Raw genomic sequence first — 22,373 nt, 5'->3', positions numbered from 1 at the left:
GTTGTAAATGTGTGTTGACAAGGAGGTCCCTTCCTCCAGTGTACTTGTGCTCTGAGGGCAGGGTTCAAGTCCTCACCTGGGGTCAGAGGCTTAGTGTTGGGCCTGGAACCTGGGAGGTGCTGTGTTTGGGGATACAGGGTCAGTGGAAGAATGTTGGGGTGTGTTGGAATTGATCCAGCAGTAGAAATGGGAATGAGTGCTCAGAGTGAGAATTGAAGGGACTGAGGGGGAGAGGGATACCTAGAGAAGGTAGCGTTGATTGCTAGCTCTGTTTTTCCCTTCTTTCTCTTTCAGCTTACAACTACATGAGGTCGTTGCATAAGCTTAAGTTGTATGTATTCAGCGTTAGGGAAAAATGAGAAAGTAATCTTGATTTATCTTAGGGTATCAGCAGCACTAGATTAAATAGCTTTAGCCGTAAGCTAAGATTACTTAGATCAGAGGAAAAAGAATGAAAATTATTGAAATAGTTCAAATTTATGAGAGATTTGTTGCTTGTCGTTAACAACAGGGTTGTAAATGTGAGCATCATGGAAGTTGATGAAATTCTACATAAAGGATATGAAATGACAGTCTAGTACTGTAAGGGAACTTGGTTCGAGAGAGAGGGGCCTAGAAGCATCAAGGAGCGTGCAGATGATAGCTTAGAACAAATTAAATGAGTGAATTGTAATTTGGTGTGTCTAGAGAAGAGTAATGGTATTGAGTATTTGTCTTGTGGCACCTGTTGACAGAAAGGGATTACACTGAAAGAACAACCAGAGCGAGTCTGGAAACAGTAAGTAAGTGTTTTAATTAATTTCCTGTTGGGAAGAGCATTATGTTTGAACTCAGAGAAGTGGGTGACGTGCCCAAGTTCACACAGCCGGCAGTGACTGAGCCAGAGGGAAGGCTCTGAGGCTGGTTGGGTGAGATGCTCAGGTCTCCCCAGACTTGAATGACTGTTTTTCCAATCTTGGTGCTCCCTCAGGGTGCTTACTGTTTTCTCTCTTTTTTTCAACAAAGGCAGCTGGACTCACTCTCTCCGCTCTTCACTGCTTTGCTGCTCATTCCCTCTAAAGCCTCTCATTGCTTGTTTCTTTACCCAGTCGCTGTGCGCCTCATTGCCCACTGAACGCTCAGGTGACACACGTTCTTGCCTGTACAAGACAAGGAGGCTTCCACTGTTCAGAAAAAGAAACCAGCCAAACTATTGTTTTATATTTCTGTCCCAGGCATTTATAATTAAATACTATATTAGTAACCCATTAAGTTCTGAGCATTTTCTGAAACCCTTCATTTAAGAATTTCAGTACCTAACATCTCTAAATGTGTCAGGTTGTACATTTAAATCCTGTGGAATTAGTAAATGGAAATTAATTTGTGGTCTGTTTTAATAAGAGTGGGAAGATTGTGTAGGTTCATTGACCATCTGACTAATTTTTCCCTTGGGTTATTAATTAAATTCACACTTATAAAATGCTTCTTAAAATGTAAATATGAATTTTTTTTGTTACAATCCAAATTTTAGCTTGGAAAACCAACTTTAAGATTATAATGAAAGTTAATGAGAAAATGATTTTATATATATATACTTTTTTGTTTTGTTTTCTCCTTTATTTATACAGTATTGAATAAATCTCAAAGCTTTCTAATTATGGAGAACTTCGAATAAGTAGACTCAAAAGTATACTGAACCTCAGAGTTCCCATCATCTAGTCCCACTAACCATCTACAGTGGTCAGTCCTATCTCGTCTACTTCTCCCCTCCTGTGTTATTCTGAGCAAATTCCTACAGTGGTCAGTCCTGTCTCGTCTACTTCTCCCCCTCCTGTGTTATTTTGAGCAAATTCCAAGCATTGTATAATTTCATCTGTAAGTATTTCAGTATGGATTTCTAAAAGAGAAGGAAGTCAGCTGCTATTACACACTTCAAAAAATTAACACTAATTCCTTAGCATCATACATCCACACTCGTTCTGAATAAACAGGATAAGGCCACTGTGGTAAAGTCAGGCTTCTGTTTATTTTTATTTATATGCTATTTTTTTTCCTCCAAGTCCTAAAAGGGGATGAAAAAGTGTTTTAAATCCCAGCATAGCAGCAAAATAGAGGAGGAAGTGATGATGCAAAGAGGATATGGGGGAAAAGAGTAGAAGGAACACAAAGCAATAACAACACTCATTTCAATAGCAGAGCGTTAGAGGAACCTTCATTTTCTCTTTCTGAAAGTAAGATGAGAGTTCAGAGGTTAAGCAGCATTCTTCTGCTGGCGTTGTTCACTTATAGTTGGGTGAGAGCTGCCTTAGAGATCCTCTGCCTTGATCTCACCTTTATCTGAGTACCCCCTCCCTCCCCAATCAGTTTTACCTTTTAAGTGATTCTTAGATGTAGGGGAGTCAGGGGTTGGAGTCAGACGCACCAGGGTTTGAGTCCCAGCTGTTGTTTATTGACTGTTTGACCTTGATGAAGTTGGTTAATCCCTGAGCCTCAGTTTCTGTATCTGTAAAATAGAGATAAGCATTTCAAAGGGTTGCTGAGGAGTAACTAGTATGATGTGTATGATGTATATATATGTGTGTCACACACACAGAATGTAATCATGTAATGTATGTTTGTGTGTGTAGGTATAAATACAAATGAAGCTGTTCTTTTTTGTGTGTGTGTGAGGAGGACCAGCCCTGAGCTAACATCCAAGGCCAATCCTCCTCTTTTTTTCTGAGTAAGACTGGCCCTGGGCTAACATCCGTGCCCATTTTCCTCTGCTTCATATGGGACGCCGCCACAGCATGGCTTAACAAGCGGTGTGTCAGTGCTTGCCCAGGATCCGAACCGGCGAACCCCGGGCCGAGGCAGTGGAGCATGTGCACCCAACCGCTTGCGCCACCGGGCCGGCCTCAAATGAAGCTGTTGTGAATGCTTTTCATTTATATATGTCTCCATCCCCTCCATTCCCAATGCGTGACCCAGGCATTACATCAGACCTTCGTAATCTCTTGCCTAGCCTGTGCAGTCATCTCTTAACCAGTTGCCTCTAGTCTCTTCTCTCTAGTTAAAGTCCTTGTTGCTTTGGGAGTCATTTTTCTAATGACATCACGGTACATCTGCACTTTCTAAAATGTAGATCTGACCATTTCTTCAGGATAAACTCCAAGCAACATTTTCTTTTTTTTTTTTTTTTGAGGAAGATCATCCCTGAGCTAACATCCACGCCAATCCTCCTCTTTTTGCTGAGGAAGATTGGCCCTGGGCTAACGTCTGTGCCCGTCTTCCTCCACTTTATGTGGGACGCCACCACAGCATGGCTCGACAAGTGGTGCATTGGTGTGCACCAGGGATCCGAACTTGCGAATCCCGGGCCGCTGCAGGGGAATGTGTGCGCTTAACCGCTGCGCCACTGGGCTGGCCCCAACATTTTCCTTGTTAAATGAAGATTTTGATGATCTGTCACATGTCTGCCTCTCCAGCCTGGTTTTCTATCACTCTTTCCTTTGTTAGTGTCATTAGTGCCAAACCCTTATTCCCTGACTGTGCTGTCCTGTTTCCCTGCCCGCCTATTGGACTCCTGTTCAGCATTTAAAGTCTAACTGATATTTTACTTCTCTTTGAAACATTCTGCTGTCCCTTCTTCCCTCTCCACACCCTCAGGGTCATCATTTAGTGGCTCATAATAGGTTGTGTGCCATCTTTTTAGTCCGTTTTCATACCTGTATTCTTAGAACTTAGTGCCAGGATTTGCCCTGAGGAATTGAAGCTGGCAATCATCTTTCCGTTCCAACAAATATAGTTGATAAAAAAATTTATTAAATTTATTTTATACCAATATTATAATATATGTATAAAAGGTATTTATATATTTTAAATGTTGAAGATTTTTAAGGAAATAAATTAATTGATGGATTTTGTAACACTTTAATTCATTATACACTATTGAAGCAACAGTCTAATTTTTAATGACAGAAGCTGTTTCTTCCATAATTCATACTAAATTAAGAAGTCATTTGGGAATTAAAAAAAGCATCTGGAGCTTTCTCCCTGCCCTCCATCCCCCAGCAGTCTGTCAATAAATTGAAAGAGGAAAATAATATATAATCCTTAAACTTTTTCCTTTGACCTTGAAATATTAAATTTCTATTATGATAATAAAAACAAATTTCATATCTACAGTATAATATATAGATAGTTGCTTTGTTGAGGAAGAACATTCAGAACAATAAACTTTTAATTTTTAATAATAAATTTAAACCAACAAAATAACTGTTGTTTTTTGTTCTCCTTGATGATGATGTTTGTGCTGTTACAGTGTAACAGAAATATTTGGCAAGTATTAGTCAGAAAACACCTTAGCGACATTATGATTAGTAATAACTGCTTTTAATTGGTAAGTGGCAGATATGGTGCTAAGCCCTTTACGTGTATTGTCCGACTTAATTCTCACGGCAACCTTATGAGATAGGTACAGTTGTTGCTTCTGTTTTTCAGATGAGAAGTTTAGACCTAGAACTCTGAGGTCACATTATTAGTAACTGTTCAGCTGCATTTGAGCCTGATGCCAGAGTACAGGCTTGTTGGTGAGGTGGCGGATACTGATTAATTTTTCTCATTGGGAGGTCAAGCCCTGGCCTTCCTTCTAACAGATGGGTACACTCTCCACTTCACGACCTGGATCACTGGTCCAGTTCCGTCACTGAACAGGTGAAAATATTTGGGCTCAGAGAAGTTGAATCACCCGCCCAGGTCTGCAGGTGTAACTTCGCACTTGGTCAAGCCTGGAGCAGCAGGTTCCTGTTCGGGGGCGGAGTTTCTCCTCTCCTCTGATGCTGGACACCCTCCTGTGTGGGAGATGAGGGACTTTCCAAAGTGTCGTGCTTTGAGGAATTGTAGTAAATACAGAGTTAAAATTATTTAATTTTCAGATGCTAAATTGATATGAAAAAATAAAAATCACAGCTTTAAAATGTTTTTTTTCTGCACGTGAATCTTTTGTTTTCCACTTGTCAAGGTAAGTCAGATAAGGGAAATGTGCTGTCTGTGGGAAAGTGGATTTTGTTCTTTTGGACTGCTGATATAAATGGAGTTCCTCAGTTTCATTTAAATGATGTATATGCATTTTATCCATGTCCTTCAGATGTTTAATTGAAAGTTATTTTACCGGTAATTTGTCTTAATTTTTTGAGTTATCCTAGGGATGCCTTTTGTTTTCAATTAGAAAATTCATTTTAATTAGAAAAAATAATTTTTAGAACTAGGATTTTTCTAGGCATTCCTTAAGTGAGTTAATACGTGTGAAATTCTTAGCAGCTCGTAGTTAACTTTCAGTAAATATTGGCTGCTGTTTTTGCTGTGATAATACTTCTGGAAAGAAGAAATAACGTGAAATGCATATTAGGGATCAGAAACAAATGGACTCACTTTTCCTTTTGATTGGAAATCAGCTTTATCACTCGAAACTGAATCATAGTAAAGCCAGCCAAGCCATGTTGGCAGTTCACCCGTAAGAATTGAGTGCCTTTGTCCTCACGTGTTGGTAGTCATCCTTGACAGGGTTGGTTTATGAACTGGGGTAATCTCCAGTTGCAGTTTTTAAATCACTCATTACTTAATGCAGAGTACTACTGCTTAAGAGGAGCAGTTTATTTTACTCATTTAAGCACTTTGACTATAAAATCTTAAAGCTTCCATATATTTGGCTTTTTTAGCCAAAGCTTTTTGGACCGGTGTGATTGGCAGCTCATTATCAGCGAAATTACATTGTATGGAAATTTCATGTGCTTGAAAAAGGGACTACATTTAATCTTAAAATACCTTTTCAGAAGTGGCTTGCGTTTAAGTAGTATTGAAATGTTCCCGCAGAGTGGAAGCACCGTAGGCAGGGACACTGCTCAGCCATGCTCTTGCAAGTGCTGCGTGCATTCTCTCTAGTTCTTGTCCTGTGAGGTGGATGGAAGCCTGGGCACAGATGTCCGGGTGAGAGAACCTGGACACAGATTGGCAGTAACTTGACAGAAGCCAGGTCCAGACTTGCCTCTCTGAGGCTTGTCTCATGTTCATGGCCTGTGCTCCAGTTTCTGGGATATTTGTATTTTCATAAATGCTTTGCTTTCATGCCTTAGACAGGCCTGGAAAGCCCTTCCAAGGGCTTTGTCCTTCTCACTGTTTCCTGCTTGTTCCTTGGGTCTTTTCTTCAGCTTTGGTTTTTTGGGATGTCCTTTCCCTCTGATTTATCTGCCCTCCTGTGTGCTCTCTCGGTGCCTTTGCATCCCCTGTGGCGTCTGTCACACTGTGTCCTCGCCTCTAATTGTCAGTCTCTTCTGCTCTGTTGATACTGTTTGGGAGCAGAGGCAGTTTTTCATCTTCTTTCCCCAGAGCCTGGCACATAGGAGGCCCTCAGTAAATACTTGTTGAAGGAATAGCTGAAATGTTATGTTTATGTATGGGAAAAATAGGGTGGATGTTGCAGGGACGGTGGGTTTTAATTCAGCACAAGGAGAAACGTTTTCATTAGAACCATCCAACAGTGGAACGGCAGAGCAGTGCCAGTGGCTAGTGTGTCGTGGTGGTGCAGAGCCAGGACCCTGGAGTCTGACAGCCATGGGATTTCATCCTGGCCGCCCTCAGCTGCAGTTTCCTCAGCTGTAAATGCGCTGGAACGAGTCCTGGTGTTTAGTAAATGCTCGGTAAACGTTAGCTGCTGTGATGGAGACGCTGCCCTGGAGTCCTCTGAGCTTGGGACTCGTGGTTGGATGGCTCAGCATCCCCCCCCCCCCCCACCCCCCAGAGTTACTTTGAAGCAAATCCAGGTAATCTTGTTTCATCTATAAATACTTTAGTGTGTGTCTCTAAAAGATAAGGATTTCTTTTTCCATAACCACAATGCCATTATTATCCCTAAAAATTGACAGTAATTCATAATTACATCAGTAATATCCAGTGTTAGTTTCCCTTGATTGTCTCCTAATATTTGTGTTTCTAGCTGGCTTATTCACATAAGAATCCAGACAAGGTCCACACATTGTATTTAGTTATATCTCTTGTCTCTGTTTAAATCTTTGAAACCCTTCTACCTCTTTTTTCCACTTTATTTATTGAAAAATCCATGTGGTTTCTTCAGTACAGTTCCCCAAAGTCTAGACTTTGTTATTTTCGTCTCAATGGTGTTATTTAATGTGTTCCTCTCTCTGTATTTCCTATGAATTGATGAAGACCTAGGGGCTTGATTGGATTGGGGTCATTTTCTTTTTCTTGAGGGGGCAGGAATGCTTCATGGATGGGTGTTCATTTTCTGTTTTACCACACAATCCTCGTAATGTCTGACTTTCTCTCTTTTTGTGATGAAATGTCATCAGTGAGTTCTGGTACTGTCGTTCTGACCCGTGAACTATAAAGTTCCCCAGATGGACTTTTACCTTAGGGTTTTAATAGCTGCTGATATTATTGCTTAGACCCGTGATTTCATTAGGATGGCAGTTATATTTATTAAGTGGAACTCTTTTAAAAGAAAGGACTTTTTCTCATAAACTCTTTAGTTCCTCGGTATACAGGAAAGGCAGGATAAATACTTTATTTTACTAGTTTTCAAAATAATGAACTGGTTCCATAGCACCAATCAGAAGGGACCAGTGAGATTTTGTTTTTGTCTTATTTTTAGTATCATCACGAAGTCGTGGATTTAAAAATGTATTTGTCTTAATTCTTTTCAGGCATTGTCTTTTTTTGGTGTTCAGATGGTCCCAGCTTGGATTAGTGATGGTGCTCTGGTGGTCTTGGATGGCTTTCTTGCCATGGTCCGTTTGTCTGTCCCTGCCCTGGCTGCAGCCATTTTCCAAGGAGCTCTTGTTCTTTTTTTTGCAGGAAATGCTGTTGCTCTGGGCGCAGGGGGCGCGCGTCAATTCTGAGTTGGTTGCTGCTGTCATACCTTTTCAGTGGATAAAGTTAGAAACTTTTTTTTTTAATAGAAAATTTTTTTCTGATTCAAATTTAGGACTTCAGAGTTTTGACTTCTTTGTGTTTATATCTCTTTTCGTATGCTGAAAATCTTAGTTCCAAATGATATTAACATAACTTATTTGCTTAATCTTATTGTGTATAATAGTTTCAGAATAGCAATATCAGAATTACTACCGCTGTGATTACTGAGAAGTGTGTATAATTTCTTTCATTTCCTTTGTCCTTAGAATATGTTCCACTAGGGATGTGCAATTTTATTGCTATGTTTTAAATCATTTGCAGTAGCTCTTTGTTGTGTGGGTAAGCTACCATCTCAATACAAAGCTAGGTTCATTTGTTTCATTTTTAGGGATTCTTTTCTAAAATTTAATTTTATCACTTATGTGGTTCCAAGCTCAAATTCAAACCTACAAGGCACGATCCATTTGGAAGAGTCTAGTTTCATGCCTGTCCCCTCTTCCTATAGGTAACCATTTTTATTAGTTTTTGGCTTATCCTTCCACTTTTAGAGTATATGTACATAAAAATATATATACATGTTATATATACATATAAATACATTTGTATTTTCCCTTTTCTTAGATAAAAGGTGGATTACTATACACAGTTACTTGTGTTTTAACTTGTCAGTATCTCCTCCACGTGACTTTGCCGCAGAGTGTAGATGTGGGTCCTGTCTTTTACAGCTGCCTGGTGCTTCATCATGAGGGTGTGCGCTGGTCTGTTCAGTCAGTCTTTTGCTAATGCTGCTAGCCTTATGCATGTATCTTTATTTTGCCGGTTTATCTTTGGGATGAAGCTCTAAAAGTGAGCATGCTGGGTCATAGGTTTAATGAGTATATCATTTTGCCAGCAACTGTCACATTTCCCTCCATAGGATTTCTACCATTTTGCATTTCCAGAAATGCCGCTGCTTTCACAGTCTATGATTTGGTGAACCTCTAAGGTATAGAGAGGTGAATTAGAAGTACGTGGGATAGAAGGGAAGTATCATCAATAGTTACTGATACAACGTCAAAGTTTAACGGAAGCCTGGTGGTCTGGTGGTTAAGATCCGGCGCTCTCAACGCCGCGGCCCAGGTCCATTTCCTGGCCAGGGAGCCATACCACCCGCTTCTCAGTTGTCAGCTTCCTGTGGCTGTGATGCTGAAAGCTCTGCCACCACTGTTTCAGACACCAGCAGAGTCCCCCGTGGTGGACGGGTTTCAGGGGAGCTTCCAGACTGAGACAGACAGGAAGGACCTGGCCACCCAAGTCTGAAAAATTTGGCCGTGAAAACCCTGTGAATAGCAGTGGAGCATTGTCTGATAGAGCGCCGGAAGGTGAGAGGATGGCGCAGAGAGACCAGGCAGGGTTCTGCTCTGCTGTACACAGGGTCACTGGGAGTCAGAATCCACTTGTGACGGCACTAACAACAACAACAAAAACAAGAAAACATCTGTTGGATTTGGAGTTTGGTACTTGTAGATTTAGGAGTTACAGTTTTGATTGTTCAGTCTATGACATATGGCTGTCTGTAATTTTGAGAGAATATGTGAATATTTAGTTAACTCTGTTCTTTCCCAGCTTTACTGCAGCCTTTGTTGTTTTATTTGTCTTATTTTTAACACTTTTTACTAAGAGTATGAGAGAGTAAAATTGTTTAGTCAATTTAATGACCGAGGGTTTTTCTGTATTTTATGAAGAAATTTCATGCTATATTGGTGCTTGTGTTGGGGAATTTTGGGAAGTCCTGGGAAGGTATCTCTCACGATTGTCAGAGTACTATTATACGAAGAGAAAAATTGGGGAGAGAGGTTGGGTTCAGATCAAGGTCATAGAAGACCTTGATTTTCAGGCTAAGTTTGCACTTTATTTTGTGGACAGTGGGAAATTGATAAAGGATTTATAAGATTTCTTTTAGATTCTTCAAGTGAGAAACTTGAGTGGTACACTTTTTAGTTTTCCTGTAAACTTTGTGATGTAATTGAGTAGTTAGGTGAACTGTTTTTTGCTTATGGAGAAACTGAAGCTTACATGTTGTTAATGGCTGACTATGACAGATGTTTATTGAGGCCACACTGTGTGCCAGGGACTTTATGTGGATTATCTCCTTTCATCCTCACAGCACCCTGGGGAAGTAAAGGAATATTGTTATCCCAATTCTCATCCCAGCAGAGGAGAAATTTAAGGCTTAGAGAGATGTAATACATTTTCCTGGATTGGATCCTGGACTTGTAAAGGACACTGTTAGGACAGTCAGTGAAATTTGATTAGGGTCTGTTGATTAGATGGTAATGTTAATCAGTGTTAACTCCCTGATTTTGATGATGGCTTTGTGGTTAGATAGGAGACTGTCCTTGTGCTGAGGATGTATATATCCTGAGATATTAAGAGAGAATGGGCATCGTATCTGAAACCACTTCTCAAATGGTCCCAAAATGTTAACAATTTCATAATCTGGGTGAAAGATATACAAGAGCTCTGCAGCTCTTTGGTGAATTTGAAATTATTTCAAAATAAAGAGGAGAAAACACTGACTTATCCAGAGTCACATAGCCAGGATGAGGCAGAAGAAAACAGGTAGATGGACTTGGGTCTGCCTTGTTCTGAGTACGCAGGTATCTTTACTGCCTCTTCTACTACTCCAGCCAACGTCACCTGTGACGGCAAGATTGAAAATACCAAGCAAGTTTTTATTCATTCCTCATTGTTACTTGTTGATTGCACTCACTTTAGCAGGGTTAGGTCACTTGCAAGTTTATTCCAAGTCAGATTGTTTGCCTTTTGTAGTATTTATACATTTAATAAATGTTAAGTGATTGTAGTTTTTTTCTTTGCTATCTCTTTTATTGTACATTTATACTTTATAATGGACTCCTAAATGCATTTTATAATTTATATATCTTAATTTAATGTTAAATGTCACTATCTCAAAATAATTACCTGCTTTTTGTTTTAACATAGGTTATCTTATGATGAGGTGTTGCTATGGCTAATGACCCTTTAGAAGGCTTCCATGAAGTAAACCTTGCTTCACCTACTTCTCCAGACCTTCTTGGTGTATGTGAACCAGGAACTCAAGAGCAGACTACCTCACCAAGTGTCATCTACCGGCCACACCCGTCAGCTCTGTGCTCTGCCCCAATCCAGGCTAATGCCTTAGATGTTTCCGACCTTCCTACACAACCTGTGTATTCATCCCCCAGACGTTTAAATTGTGCGGAAACATCCAGTGTCAGGTAAGAGATCATCAAACCGATTACTCGGAGTATCATATTAAACAATGGACAGCTTGCTTGGTTACCTTATTTTAAGTTTATTATTTTAGAAAATTTGAATAATGTAAGCTTGTCCATGAAGAGCAGTGCATGTCAGTGTTCAAGAGCAGGGGTCACAAATCTTTTATGTAAAGGGCCAGATAGTAAATGTTTTAGGGCCATACAGCCTCTGTGGCAGCCATTCAGCTCTGCTGGTAAAGTGTGAAAGAGCCACAGACATTACGTAGATGAATAAGCTCCAACAAAACTTTATATGTGGACACTGAATTTTGAATTTCATATAATTTTCTTGTGTCACAAAATATTTTTATTTTTTTCAACTATTTGAAAATGTAGAAATCGTCCTTGGCTTGGGGGCCTGGTGAACAATGGTGGCAGGCTGGGTTCACCTGTGTTTCGTTTGCCGACCCCTGTTCTAGATTAGTCCAGTAGAACTTTCTGTGCTTATATGATAGCCATCAGCCACATTGGCTGTTAAGGACTCGAAATGTGGTTGCTTTGACTGAGGACACGCTGTTAAGTATAGTGGCTACCACATTGGATACTGCACTTCCAGACCTGTATGTTTATGCCAGTTACGTGTGAGCATTTGCTGACGTCTTCTGAACTCTTCTTTACAGCGTCCATGTTACAGACCAGGTGCCTTGTTCTACCTCTGGAGTCACAGCGGGGTTAACTAAACTAACTTCGAGAAAGGACAGCTGTAATGCAGAGAGGGAGTTTTTACAGGGTGCGACTGTAACAGAGGCTTGCGATGGCAGTGAAGATATATTTGGGTTGAGTACTGGTAGTCTGTCTCGTTTACGAAGCCCGTCTGTTTTGGAAGTCAGAGAAAAGGGCTATGAGAGATTAAAAGAAGAACTTGCAAAAGCTCAGAGGGTAAGCAAAAAGACATTCTATTTAAAAAGACATTCTATTCTTCCATATATTCTGTTCAAATGTAATGTTTATCCTTGGAGTGGGACGACTCAAATGAGACGTTACAGTTCTCCGCTTAAACTTCGCATACGCACGGCCTCGGCTCCACTGGGGAGCATTTAGGAATCGGTGAAATTGAGAAGTAAAGAAGCTCATCCAAGAGTACTAACTGCAAAAATGAGATTCTGGAACTCTTTCTGTGCCCCAGGTTGCTCCCTGTCTCGCCTTGTCTGTAATGCAGGTTCGGGGGTTGTGCTGTGTGTGTGTGTGTGGGCTTTTCTCTCCTTATTTGCGGTTGACTTTAAGGTTGTTTACTTGAAGTCTTTCAGTCTCGGCCATCTTGTTTTGAGGAATTGTTTTAGTAATATTACCTTTGCCATTCAGCTGAGTTGAATGTTATCTGTACCTTACTTTGGAGAATTTCCTTTTCTTGGTAATGTGTTCTATTTCCCACTTGGTTGTCTTTAAAATTTCTGCTATTTATTCTGGAATTTCTGGCCACATCTTATTTTGTTTTTGAGACTGTAATTAAATTTCAGAGGGAAATTTATAGCACTATATATGCATACATTAGAAGAAAGGAAAAGTCTCAAATCAACAATCTAAGCTCCAGCTTTAAGAACCTAGAAAAGGAAGAGCAAAATAAAACCAGAGCAGGCAGAAGGAAGGAAATAATAAAGATAAGAGCAGAAATCAATGAAATTGACAACAGAAAAACTAGAAAAGATGAATGAAACAAAGTGCTGGCTCTTTAAAAAAAAAATAATAAAATTGACAAACCTCTAGCATGACTGACAAAGACAAAAAGATGGAAGGCATGGGGCCGGCCCGGTGGCGTAGTGCCTAAGTGCGTGAGCTCCAGTTTGGCGGCCCAGGTTCACAGGTTCGGATCCCTGGCGCACACTGACGCACTGCTTGTCAAGCTGTGCTATGGCGGCGTCCCATATAAAGTAGAGGAAGATGGGCACAGATGTTAGCTCAGGGCCAGTCTTCCTCAGCAAAAACAGGAGGATTGGCATTGGATGTTAGCTCAGGGCTGATCTTCCTCACAAAAAGAAGAAAAAAAGACGGAAGACAGATTATCAATAGCAGGATTGAAACAGGATATCACTACAGGCTCTGGAGACATCAGAAGTACAAGGAATATTGTGAACAACTCTACGTATACAAATTGACAGCTTAGGTGAAATGGGCCAATTCATATTTAGAAAATTGAGAAGATAAGGCAAACATTCTATAGGTGTAATTTCCAGCATCTTATGGCATTTCACAAACAGATATTCCCACCCTCTCCCTGCCAGACATGTCTCTCCAGAGCATAACATTGGTTTTTGTATCCCCAGTGCCTATACAGTACATATACAGTACAATGCCTGGCATGTATGTCTCTTTATAAATGCTTTAATGAATGGCTAATTGTTAAACAGCCATGCAGATATGTTAAAACATTTTTGGTTAAATGTATTTTATCAGAAAGAAAAATCGTAGGCTTTTTAATCTTTTCCTAAAGGGAAGGGGTGTGGTGATACGTGGTTGTGTTGGGTTTCTACCTTCTGGCTCAGACTCTGTTGTCTTAATGCACAGTAGTGAGTGAAATCACAGCTTATATAGACGTAAACTATTGAGCATATGTATCCATCTTTGAGAGTACGTTGTGGTTACTTATTGATCAGAACAGATTGCTAATTTCTTAGCTCAAGTTGGGAATTTCTTTTGAAATCTTTTATTAGCTGTATTTAGAGGTACTGTTGAGGTAATTGAAATGATCATGATGTGTGAACACATACATAGGGTGAATTGTATTATGAAGAGTACAAGATAGGGTTAATACTTACTTAGAGCTCAAGGCTTGAAAAGAACTCCTGAAAATATTTCCTGAATTATGGCAACTTGTGAATCAGGATTATGTCAGCAGCCATTCTCTTTATTCTGATTATTCTCTTAAGAGAGGCCAGATAGTTACCATTTTAACATCCTTTTACTTTTAACCTATTTTTGTCTTCCTATTTAAAGTGGGTTTCTTGTTGGCAGCACATAGTTAGGTCTTGCTTTTCATTCTTTCTAATAATCTCTGCCTTTTAATTGGTGTGTTTAGACCATTTACATTTAATGTGAGATTGATATGGTTTGGTTTAAATCTGCCATGTTACTATTTGTTTTCTGTTTCTCTCTTCTGTTCCTTTTTCCTCCTTTTATGCCTTCTTTTGGATTAATTCCATGTTTTTATGATTTCATCTTATCTCCTTTGGCTCATTAACTATACATCTTTGTTATGCTAAGTTAGCGATTGCTTCAGGGTTTATGATATACATCTTTAATAACCACTGTCTACCTTCTGATGATATGATACTACTTCACATCTAGTGTAAGAACCTCACAAAAGTATGCTTCTGTCTTTCCCCTTCCAGCCTTTGGGCTGTGGTTGTCATACATTTTACTTCTTCATATGTTTTAAACTCCACAATGCATTGTTATAATTTTTGCATTAAACAGTTGATTATCTTTTAAAGGGATTTAAATAAGAAAGAATCTTTATATTTACCCATGTGGCTACCATTTCCAGTGCTCTTCATTCCTTCATGTGGACCCAGATTTCCATGTTATTGTTTTCTTTCTACTCGAAGGACATCCGTTAACATTTTTGTTGTGAGTGTTTGCTGGTGATAAATTACTTTTAGTTGTATATCTGAAAAGGTCTTTTTTTACCTTTGTTTTTGAAAGATATTTTCACTGGTTAAAAAATTTTAGGTTGATAGTTTTTTTCTTTTAGTACTTTAAAAATGTTGCTGCAGTGTCTTCTGGCTTGCGTCATTCCTCACAAGAAGTCAGCTGTGAGCCTTACCTTTATTCTTCTGTGTGTGATGTGTGATTCCTCTACCACTGCCTGTAAGCAACTTGAGTATGATGTGCCTGGGTGTAGTTTTTTTTAGGTTTCTTGTGCTTGGGATTTGTTGAGATTCTTGAATTTGTAGTTTGTTAGTTTTCATAGAGTTTGGGCCATTAGTTCTTCAAAAACTTTTGCATGCCTTGTTCTCTCTCCTTTCCTTTGGAGACAGCTTCAGGCTTCAGGTTGTCCCTCAGCTCACTGGGCTCTGTTCAGTTGTTTCTGTATCTTTTTTCTCTCTGTGTTTTATTGTGGATAGTTTCTATTGCTATGTCTTCAATATCATTACTCTTTTCTTCTGCAATATCTGATCTGTTCATCCTATACAATCTGTTTTTTATCTCAGACATTGTAGTTTTCATTTCTGAAAGTTTGATTTGGATCTTTTTAATATTTTCCTTGCTCTGTCTAGTCTTTCCTCTAGCTTCTTGAACATGAAGTACAAGTTAATAGCTGTTTTGATCCTCGTCTAGTAAAACATTCCTCTCTTCAGGTGATAAGCTACGGCAGATCATAGGACTCACCTTCTTTGTTTCCCATTTCTGGAGGATCACTGTCATTGCTTGATGCCCAGTGTCTTAAAAATCATTGTTTGTATATTTTTCCAGTTTTTTAATTGTGTCAGGCAGGGTGGTAAATGTGATCCCTGTTACTCTATCTTGATTGGGAGTGAAAGTTCTGCTTCTTTATGTTGATCATTTGCTCTGATGCATTCCAGTAACCCATCACAGAAAGCTACACTTACACACACATGCTCCGATAACTTTGAGCTAAATGAGAATAAGGATCACATGTGTTTTGCTCATGATTCTGTCTTGAGCACATAATGGGCTCTCAATACATTTTGTTGATTAAATGAACACGTACAGGCATATGCAGTTACACTGTTATAAGAATGATACACATGAGTAGTCTTAGTTAGGGACATGCTAGCTCCTTGTAAGCAACTCCTAATTTTAGTGACTTACCTAATAGACGTTCATTTTTATTCATTTAACACTCCAAAGCAGATGTTCATAGTTGGAAGGCAGTTCTTTATGAAATAAGGCAGGGATCTGTGTTTCTTTGGTCTTGGGTCTTTGTGGTCTTTTAGAGCTTTATTGTTGTCTGTATCTTATCAGTGAGATGAAGGGGAAAGAAGGCTTGGAGGAGGCATTCCTGCTTCTAAAAAGCTTTGACTTAGAAGTGATCCCTGTCCTTTGCTCGCATTCCGTTGGTGTGAACCAGTCTCGTGCTGATGCTTAGATGTGTGGTGAGCTGGGACTTGTAGCCCCATGATCCTGGGTTTTCAGGTGCAGAGATGCCAGGGGTAGTGGTCCTTCAGACGCGGTCCTTCATGTGCTTGGCCTTCCATAGGCCGTTGCTGAAGAACAGCTTTTGGTGGAATTCTGAGGCAGAAGTTGGGTTTTAATACCTCTTTATTAAAGTGTGGCTTCCTGGTCTCTACCCCAGATTCTTCTGACACAGAATCTGCTTGTGTTGAGGTTTGAGGATGTGCATTTTCAGTAAACTCCCCTGTTGATTCTTATATCTGCTAAAAGAGTGGAGAAATCACTCAAAAACACATACTTTTGCCAAATCCATATTCAGCATGGCCCTACTAACTGTGGGCAAGGATGTTGGTAAACATTTACTGTGTTCTTTAACAAATATTTCTTGAGTAACCAGAGTACTCACAGCTTTGTGCTAGGCCCAGTAGGGGCAAAAATATATTAGATTTGACCCTGACCTTAAGGTGTTTACTAGTTGGGGAGAAAAGACATGTATAGATGGTAACATTTTATTGATTCTGAGTTGTACATTTTTTGCCATTTTAACATCTCTGAAATGAGTATGAGTTTTAAAATTGCCCTCAGCTAGGCAACAGTCATGACTGTTGTCATTGCCTACTTGTGCATGAACTTGGTCATAGCTGTTCATGTTGTAATTAATTCATGTTGTTAGGAATTACGTGAGTTGGATGCTGTATTTGTTGGTCTTAATTACTAGGTTAAATATCTTCAAAAGGATCTCACTGTGATATGACACTGAAACAGAAAGACAGGTACAAAAGAGTAGAATGACATGATAAAAATCTGTGTCCTTCAGTTTAAAGAGTTCTTTCTATAAGAATAAAATGAAAATTCTAAATGAAAAAGAAAGCATCGTGTCATAGTTTCATCGACAGCATTTTTTCTTTCTTGATGTATAAAATGTTCTCTTAAAAATAATGAAGCCTTAAATTTGATGAAACACATTTGATTGTCGAGTCCTGAGCTTCTGAGTTAAATATCTCTTGGCTTTCCTTTCTCCAGTGGTACCACTCCAGATCTCTGTCTCTTGCCTAAAATACTGCAGTAATCAACTGTTTTGCCTGTCTCTAGTCTTTTTTTTTAACCTAGCCACACTGTCCAAGTTACTGTTTTGCATTGTAAATCTGATTGGCACTATCCTGTTTAAAATCTTTCAGTGACCTCCCATTGCCTTGGAGATAATTTCCCCTTGCCTTTGAAGTAAATGCCAATTTCTTAACCAGGGTTTCTCAGGACTGGCCATAAACCTAGCTTTCTGGCATTGTCTTCTTGTGGCATCCACCCCTCCCCGGCTTTTGCTGCTGTAAGACATACTGTTTTACTCCTTCCTGTTTTGTGATAGGCAGACTCCTACTTTGTCTAGTATGTGCACATCACTACCATCCCTTATCAGATTGCCTGGGGAACCTGTTGGAAGATTGGCTGTCCTCAGTAGGCTATGACTTTGTGAAAGTCATGGCCTACGTCTCACTCCTTTTTTGTGTCTCCAGCACTTGGATGAATGCCTGATGCATCATTAACACAAAGTTAATGTTTGTTGAAGGGATGCATTTTGAATAACTATATTATAATAAAAGGTTCTGATAATGAAAAGTACAAATTAAATTCTAAAAAATATTCACATGAAATACAAATTTGACTTCATATGGGTAGAATAAGTTGGACCTTGAAGCATAAAGAGAAAGTAGTCAGACATTAATGGGGAAACAGTTTGTCCAGAGGGTGATCAGATTGGGGCGTGAAACAAGAATGTATCAGACCAGTTTAATTCCAGCTTTAGAGTCTGGATCAAGGTAGATCACTCTGAAAAGGGAAACTGAAAACTGAACACGTGTTGTAGAGGGTCTTTAGTATCAGGTGAGGTTTATGCCACTTGGGTAGATGGTCGGGAGCTAATCAGGAATTTTGCCTTCCTGAATGACGGGTGTTGCTCTGACGGCTCAGAAGCTTCTCAAGGGTGTATCTTGTTTTTGTATCCTGAGGGATTGCCGTAGTGCCTGCCTACATTTAGGTCTTTGTTTAGGTCCACTGGTGTATTTTTGTGTTTTGGAGTATTTTAAAGTTTTCGTTTTGTGTTGTAGTCTTTAGCATTATGAAGTTTCCTTTGTCGTCTTTAGTGATTTTTGCTCTGTATTCTACCTAGTATGATATCAAGATTGAGACCCCTATTTTGTTTTTATCTGTATTTTGTTTTTTAGTATACTTCTGCCCATCCTTTTATTTTTCATCTGTCTGACTCACTTTTGAGATGGATTTTGCTTTATTAGCCAACCTGAAAGTCATTTTTTAATAGGTGAGTTATGCGCACTTATATTTACTGATAAATGTGCCGCATCTGGGCCTGTTTCTGTCACGTGGCTTTCAGATGTCTGCTGTGTGTGTCCAAACCTTTTCGCTGCAGCCTCTGTGTTCTTCTGCCCCTCCTCCCTTTTTTCCTTGTTGGTATTTTGGAAGGTCTGGTTTCCATCCTAGTTGTTACCTGTAATCAAGATATTTCTCTCAGCCCTTCTTCAGACACTGCCTTTGTTTTCACCACAGCAACTCTAAAACTGTCTTTCCTTCTCCTCTGTCATTTGATGTTAGTGACAAGTGTTATCTTAATGTTAGTGTCTATGGTGTTAAGTATATTTAGGTTTATACTAATTGATTTGTGAGCCTCAAGTTGTATCCCTTTACTCCCAGTTAATATTTAAGAAGTTTGAGAATTTAGTTTCATCTGTTTTGTGTATGTGGGTTTTTTTTACATGTTATTTTTATGTTCCTAAAGCTTATAACATTTACATAACTCATCAGCTTGAACCTCATTTTTAAAAATGGACTTTATTTTTTAGAGCAGTTTTAGGTTCATGGCAAAATTGAGAGTAAAGTACAGAGAGTTCCCATGTATCCCTGTCCCCACATATGCACACAGTCTCCCCTACTGTCAACATCTGGCACCAGAGTGGGACATTTGTTACAGTCGATGAACCTACATTGACACATCATTATCCCTCCAAATCCAGAGTTTACATTAGGGTTCACTCTTGGTGTGTGTATTCCATAGGTTTGGACAACTCTATAATGACACATATCCATCATTATAGTATCATACAGAATAGTGTCACTGCCCTGAAAATCCTCTGTGCTCTGCCAGTTCGTCCCTCCTTATCCCCCAAGCCCTGGCAACCACTGACCCTTTTACCGTCTCCACAGCTTTCTCTTTTCCAAAACGTCATGTAGTTGGACTCATGCAGTACGCAGCCTTTTCAGGTTGGCTTCTTTCACTTAGTCGTATGCATTTGTTTTCCTCCATGTCTTTTCAGGGCTTGAGAGCTCATTTCCTTTTAGTGCCAAGTAACGTTCCGTTGTCTGGATGTGCCAGAGTTTCTTTACCCATTCACCTACTGAAGGGCACTTCGGTTGCTTCCAAGTTTTGGCAATTATGAATGTATAAACCTGTGTGTGTGAGTTTTTGTGTAGACGTAAGTTTCAACTCCTTTGGGTAAATACCAAGGAGTGAGCTTGCTGATCACGTGGTAAGAGTATGTTTAGTTTCATAAAAACTGTCAAATTGTTTTCCAAAGTGGATGTTCCATTTTACATTCCACCAGCAATGACTGGATGTTCCATTTTACATTCCACCAGCAATGACTGAGAGTTCCTGTTGCTCCCCATCCTTGTCAGCATTTGGTGCTGTCGGTGCTCTGGATTTTGGCCATTCTCATAGGTGTGATGGTGTCTCATTGTTGCTTTAACTTGCAGTTCCCTGATAACGTATAAAATGGAGCATCTTTTCGTGTGCTTCTTTGCCATCTGTATCTTCTTTGGTGAGGTGTCTGTTCAGGTCTTCTGCCCATTTTTTAATCAGGTTGTTCATTTTCTTATTGTTGAATTTTTAAGAGTTCTTTGAATATTTTGGGTAACAGTCCTATATCAGGTGTGTCTTTTGCAAATATTTTTTCCCATCTGTGGCTTGTCTTTTCATTGTTCTGACGTTCCCATCTTTTGGTTGTAATTCTACAGTTAAATTATTTGCTTCTCACCCTAGTCCTTAATGTTAAACCTCCAGTTTTTATCTTGATTATGTGAAACCCATTCTCTCCTTGATCACTCAGGCGGGCTCTGGGGAGGTGTTCTCTAGAGGTTTACAGGTTTATAACTCTTTGCCTCTGGTCTCACACTGAAGGATACTCTGGCTGGATGTAAAATCCTCAGCTCACGTTTTTTTCCCATGAGTATCTTAAAAACGTGCCTCTGTTGTTTTCCAGTGTAAAACGCTGTTGACATTTTGATACCTGTCTGATTTTCTTTCCCTTATGGTGGCGTGGCTGTGTGTTTAACTTTATTATGATAACTTCACTTGTTTTTTGTTGGTTTGTTTTCTGTGTTTAAATGGGTTGGGTTTCCCGGGACTGTTAGGGAGAGGCTCCCTTGAAGGAGTGAGGTAAACCGGGGTAGCTTTCTCAGGTTTACCTTGCAAGGCTTCCCTTCTGTTCTCGTGGTGTGTCGGTGTGGCCGCTTCTGTCTCAGAGGTGAGCCTCACCCAAGGAGGTTTTCTCCTTCAGCTCGGTGTCTCTGCGAGCTTCATAGGCTCAGTGTTACATCGTAAGATACTTATTTTTTTATTTTTTTCTGATAGTACTTTCTCTGGTCTGTTTCCTTTGGAACCCTGCCGTGCCTGCCTCCTTTGACATCTGAACCTTCTCTGTCTGTCTCCATTATTCCCATCCTGCACTTTAGTTTCAGAACCCAGGAGTTTTTCCCTAGGGGGCTCTGTCCTGGCAGGTTCTCTCCTGGGTGCTGTGTGCCTCCCGGTCGTTGGAGCCTCACAGCACCGTCAGCTCCTCAGGACTGCGCTCACTGCTCTTCGGAGCCCGGGAAGCCTTTCCCTTTGTCTCCGTTTCTTCTCAGATTCGTCCTCCCAGTTTCTACCAAGGGTCGAGTCCTCTCCTTTGAGGTGTGTGTCATGATTTTGGGGTTCTGTAGGGTACCTCTGCAGTCCCTTCCGCTTCTTGCAGTGTTGGCAGTGTAGCCACGTCCCCCATAGTCTAAGATTTGTGGGGATTCTTTCACCTGATTTTGTAGAAGACATAGTTGTTGGGTTCTTCTGACATCCCAGTTGGTATATTTGGTTTCCAAGAGTTGTCCTTGAAGGATTCAAAAACTATGCTGCCACCACAATTACAACACAACTAACCCGTTATTTTATTAGTGTAATTATGACCAGTATGTAATTATGACCAGAGAGAGCTTGGATTTTTTTATCTCTAAGTTTAGCAGATTAATTTAGGGCTACATATAAAATTGTATATTTTTAACATCTTCATAAAGGACTTTTTTAACATCTGTTTGTGGCCTGTTGAAGAGTCATGTATAAATTTGGATGTGATTTTTATTGTTAACCTTCTCCTTGATTTTAAATGCGAGTATGTATTATTTGCCTCTGGTTGCAGTGTTAAATAGGTATGGTCTCCTAAGGGAAATTTTAGACTAATGCAGTTTGGTACATAAAGTTATCTACAAGTAAACACTTTTTAAAGGAAATGTGGAAAAAAGCCACTGAACTTTTATGCAAATGAATAAATGTAATTGAAGAAATTCCTTGCTTGATGGAAATAAATATGTTCAGAGAAAAGTTAAGGGAAAAAAGAATGAAGTCATTTAATTGTTTATTTTCACATGTAATATAATCGTATTTAATCTTTGGATGTTTTATGAAAGAAACATGAAAATTTAATATGTGATATATAATTCCATTTGTAATTTTAGATTTGCCTGAGGGTCTTCCACATGGCAAGTGCCAACTAAACATTTTCAATGTGAACGTTGTAGGAGGGGACAGAGTTAATATTTTGTAATTTTACTAGTAAAGAGTATAGAGTCTGCTGAATCTAACTTCGAACTATGGAAATCCAAAATAAAATGATCGATTTCTCACAGGAGCTGAAGTTAAAGGATGAAGAGTGTGAGAGGCTTTCTAAAGTGCGAGACCAACTGGGCCAGGAGCTGGAGGAGCTCACAGCCAGTCTCTTTGAGGTTGGTGCCTTCGCGTCTCAGCCGAGAGCAATGTCTTGCTTTTTGTGTATTGACAGAACTACCTTCTGAGGGAATCTT

General features: G+C 39.6%; 1 protein-coding gene across 2 annotated transcripts in view; it reads left to right on the top strand.

Annotated features, from left to right (window-relative positions):
- The window catches only part of RAB3IP (RAB3A interacting protein), a 41,393-nt gene that overhangs the window by 1,844 nt on the left and 17,176 nt on the right, over nt 1-22,373 (top strand). For both annotated transcript variants that reach the window (XM_058557639.1, XM_058557640.1), the window contains exons 2-4: nt 10,873-11,147; nt 11,807-12,065; nt 22,200-22,295. In XM_058557639.1, coding sequence (XP_058413622.1) covers nt 10,897-11,147; nt 11,807-12,065; nt 22,200-22,295 — 606 coding nt within the window. In that variant the 5' untranslated portion in view covers nt 10,873-10,896. The remainder of the gene's footprint in view (nt 1-10,872; nt 11,148-11,806; nt 12,066-22,199; nt 22,296-22,373) is intronic.

The sequence above is a fragment of the Diceros bicornis genome, chromosome 17, assembly GCF_020826845.1.
Source record: "Diceros bicornis minor isolate mBicDic1 chromosome 17, mDicBic1.mat.cur, whole genome shotgun sequence".
Lineage (NCBI taxonomy): Eukaryota > Metazoa > Chordata > Mammalia > Perissodactyla > Rhinocerotidae > Diceros > Diceros bicornis.
The sequence above is the reverse complement of the archived record's forward strand: the minus strand, read 5'-3'. Positions and strand labels throughout refer to the sequence as shown.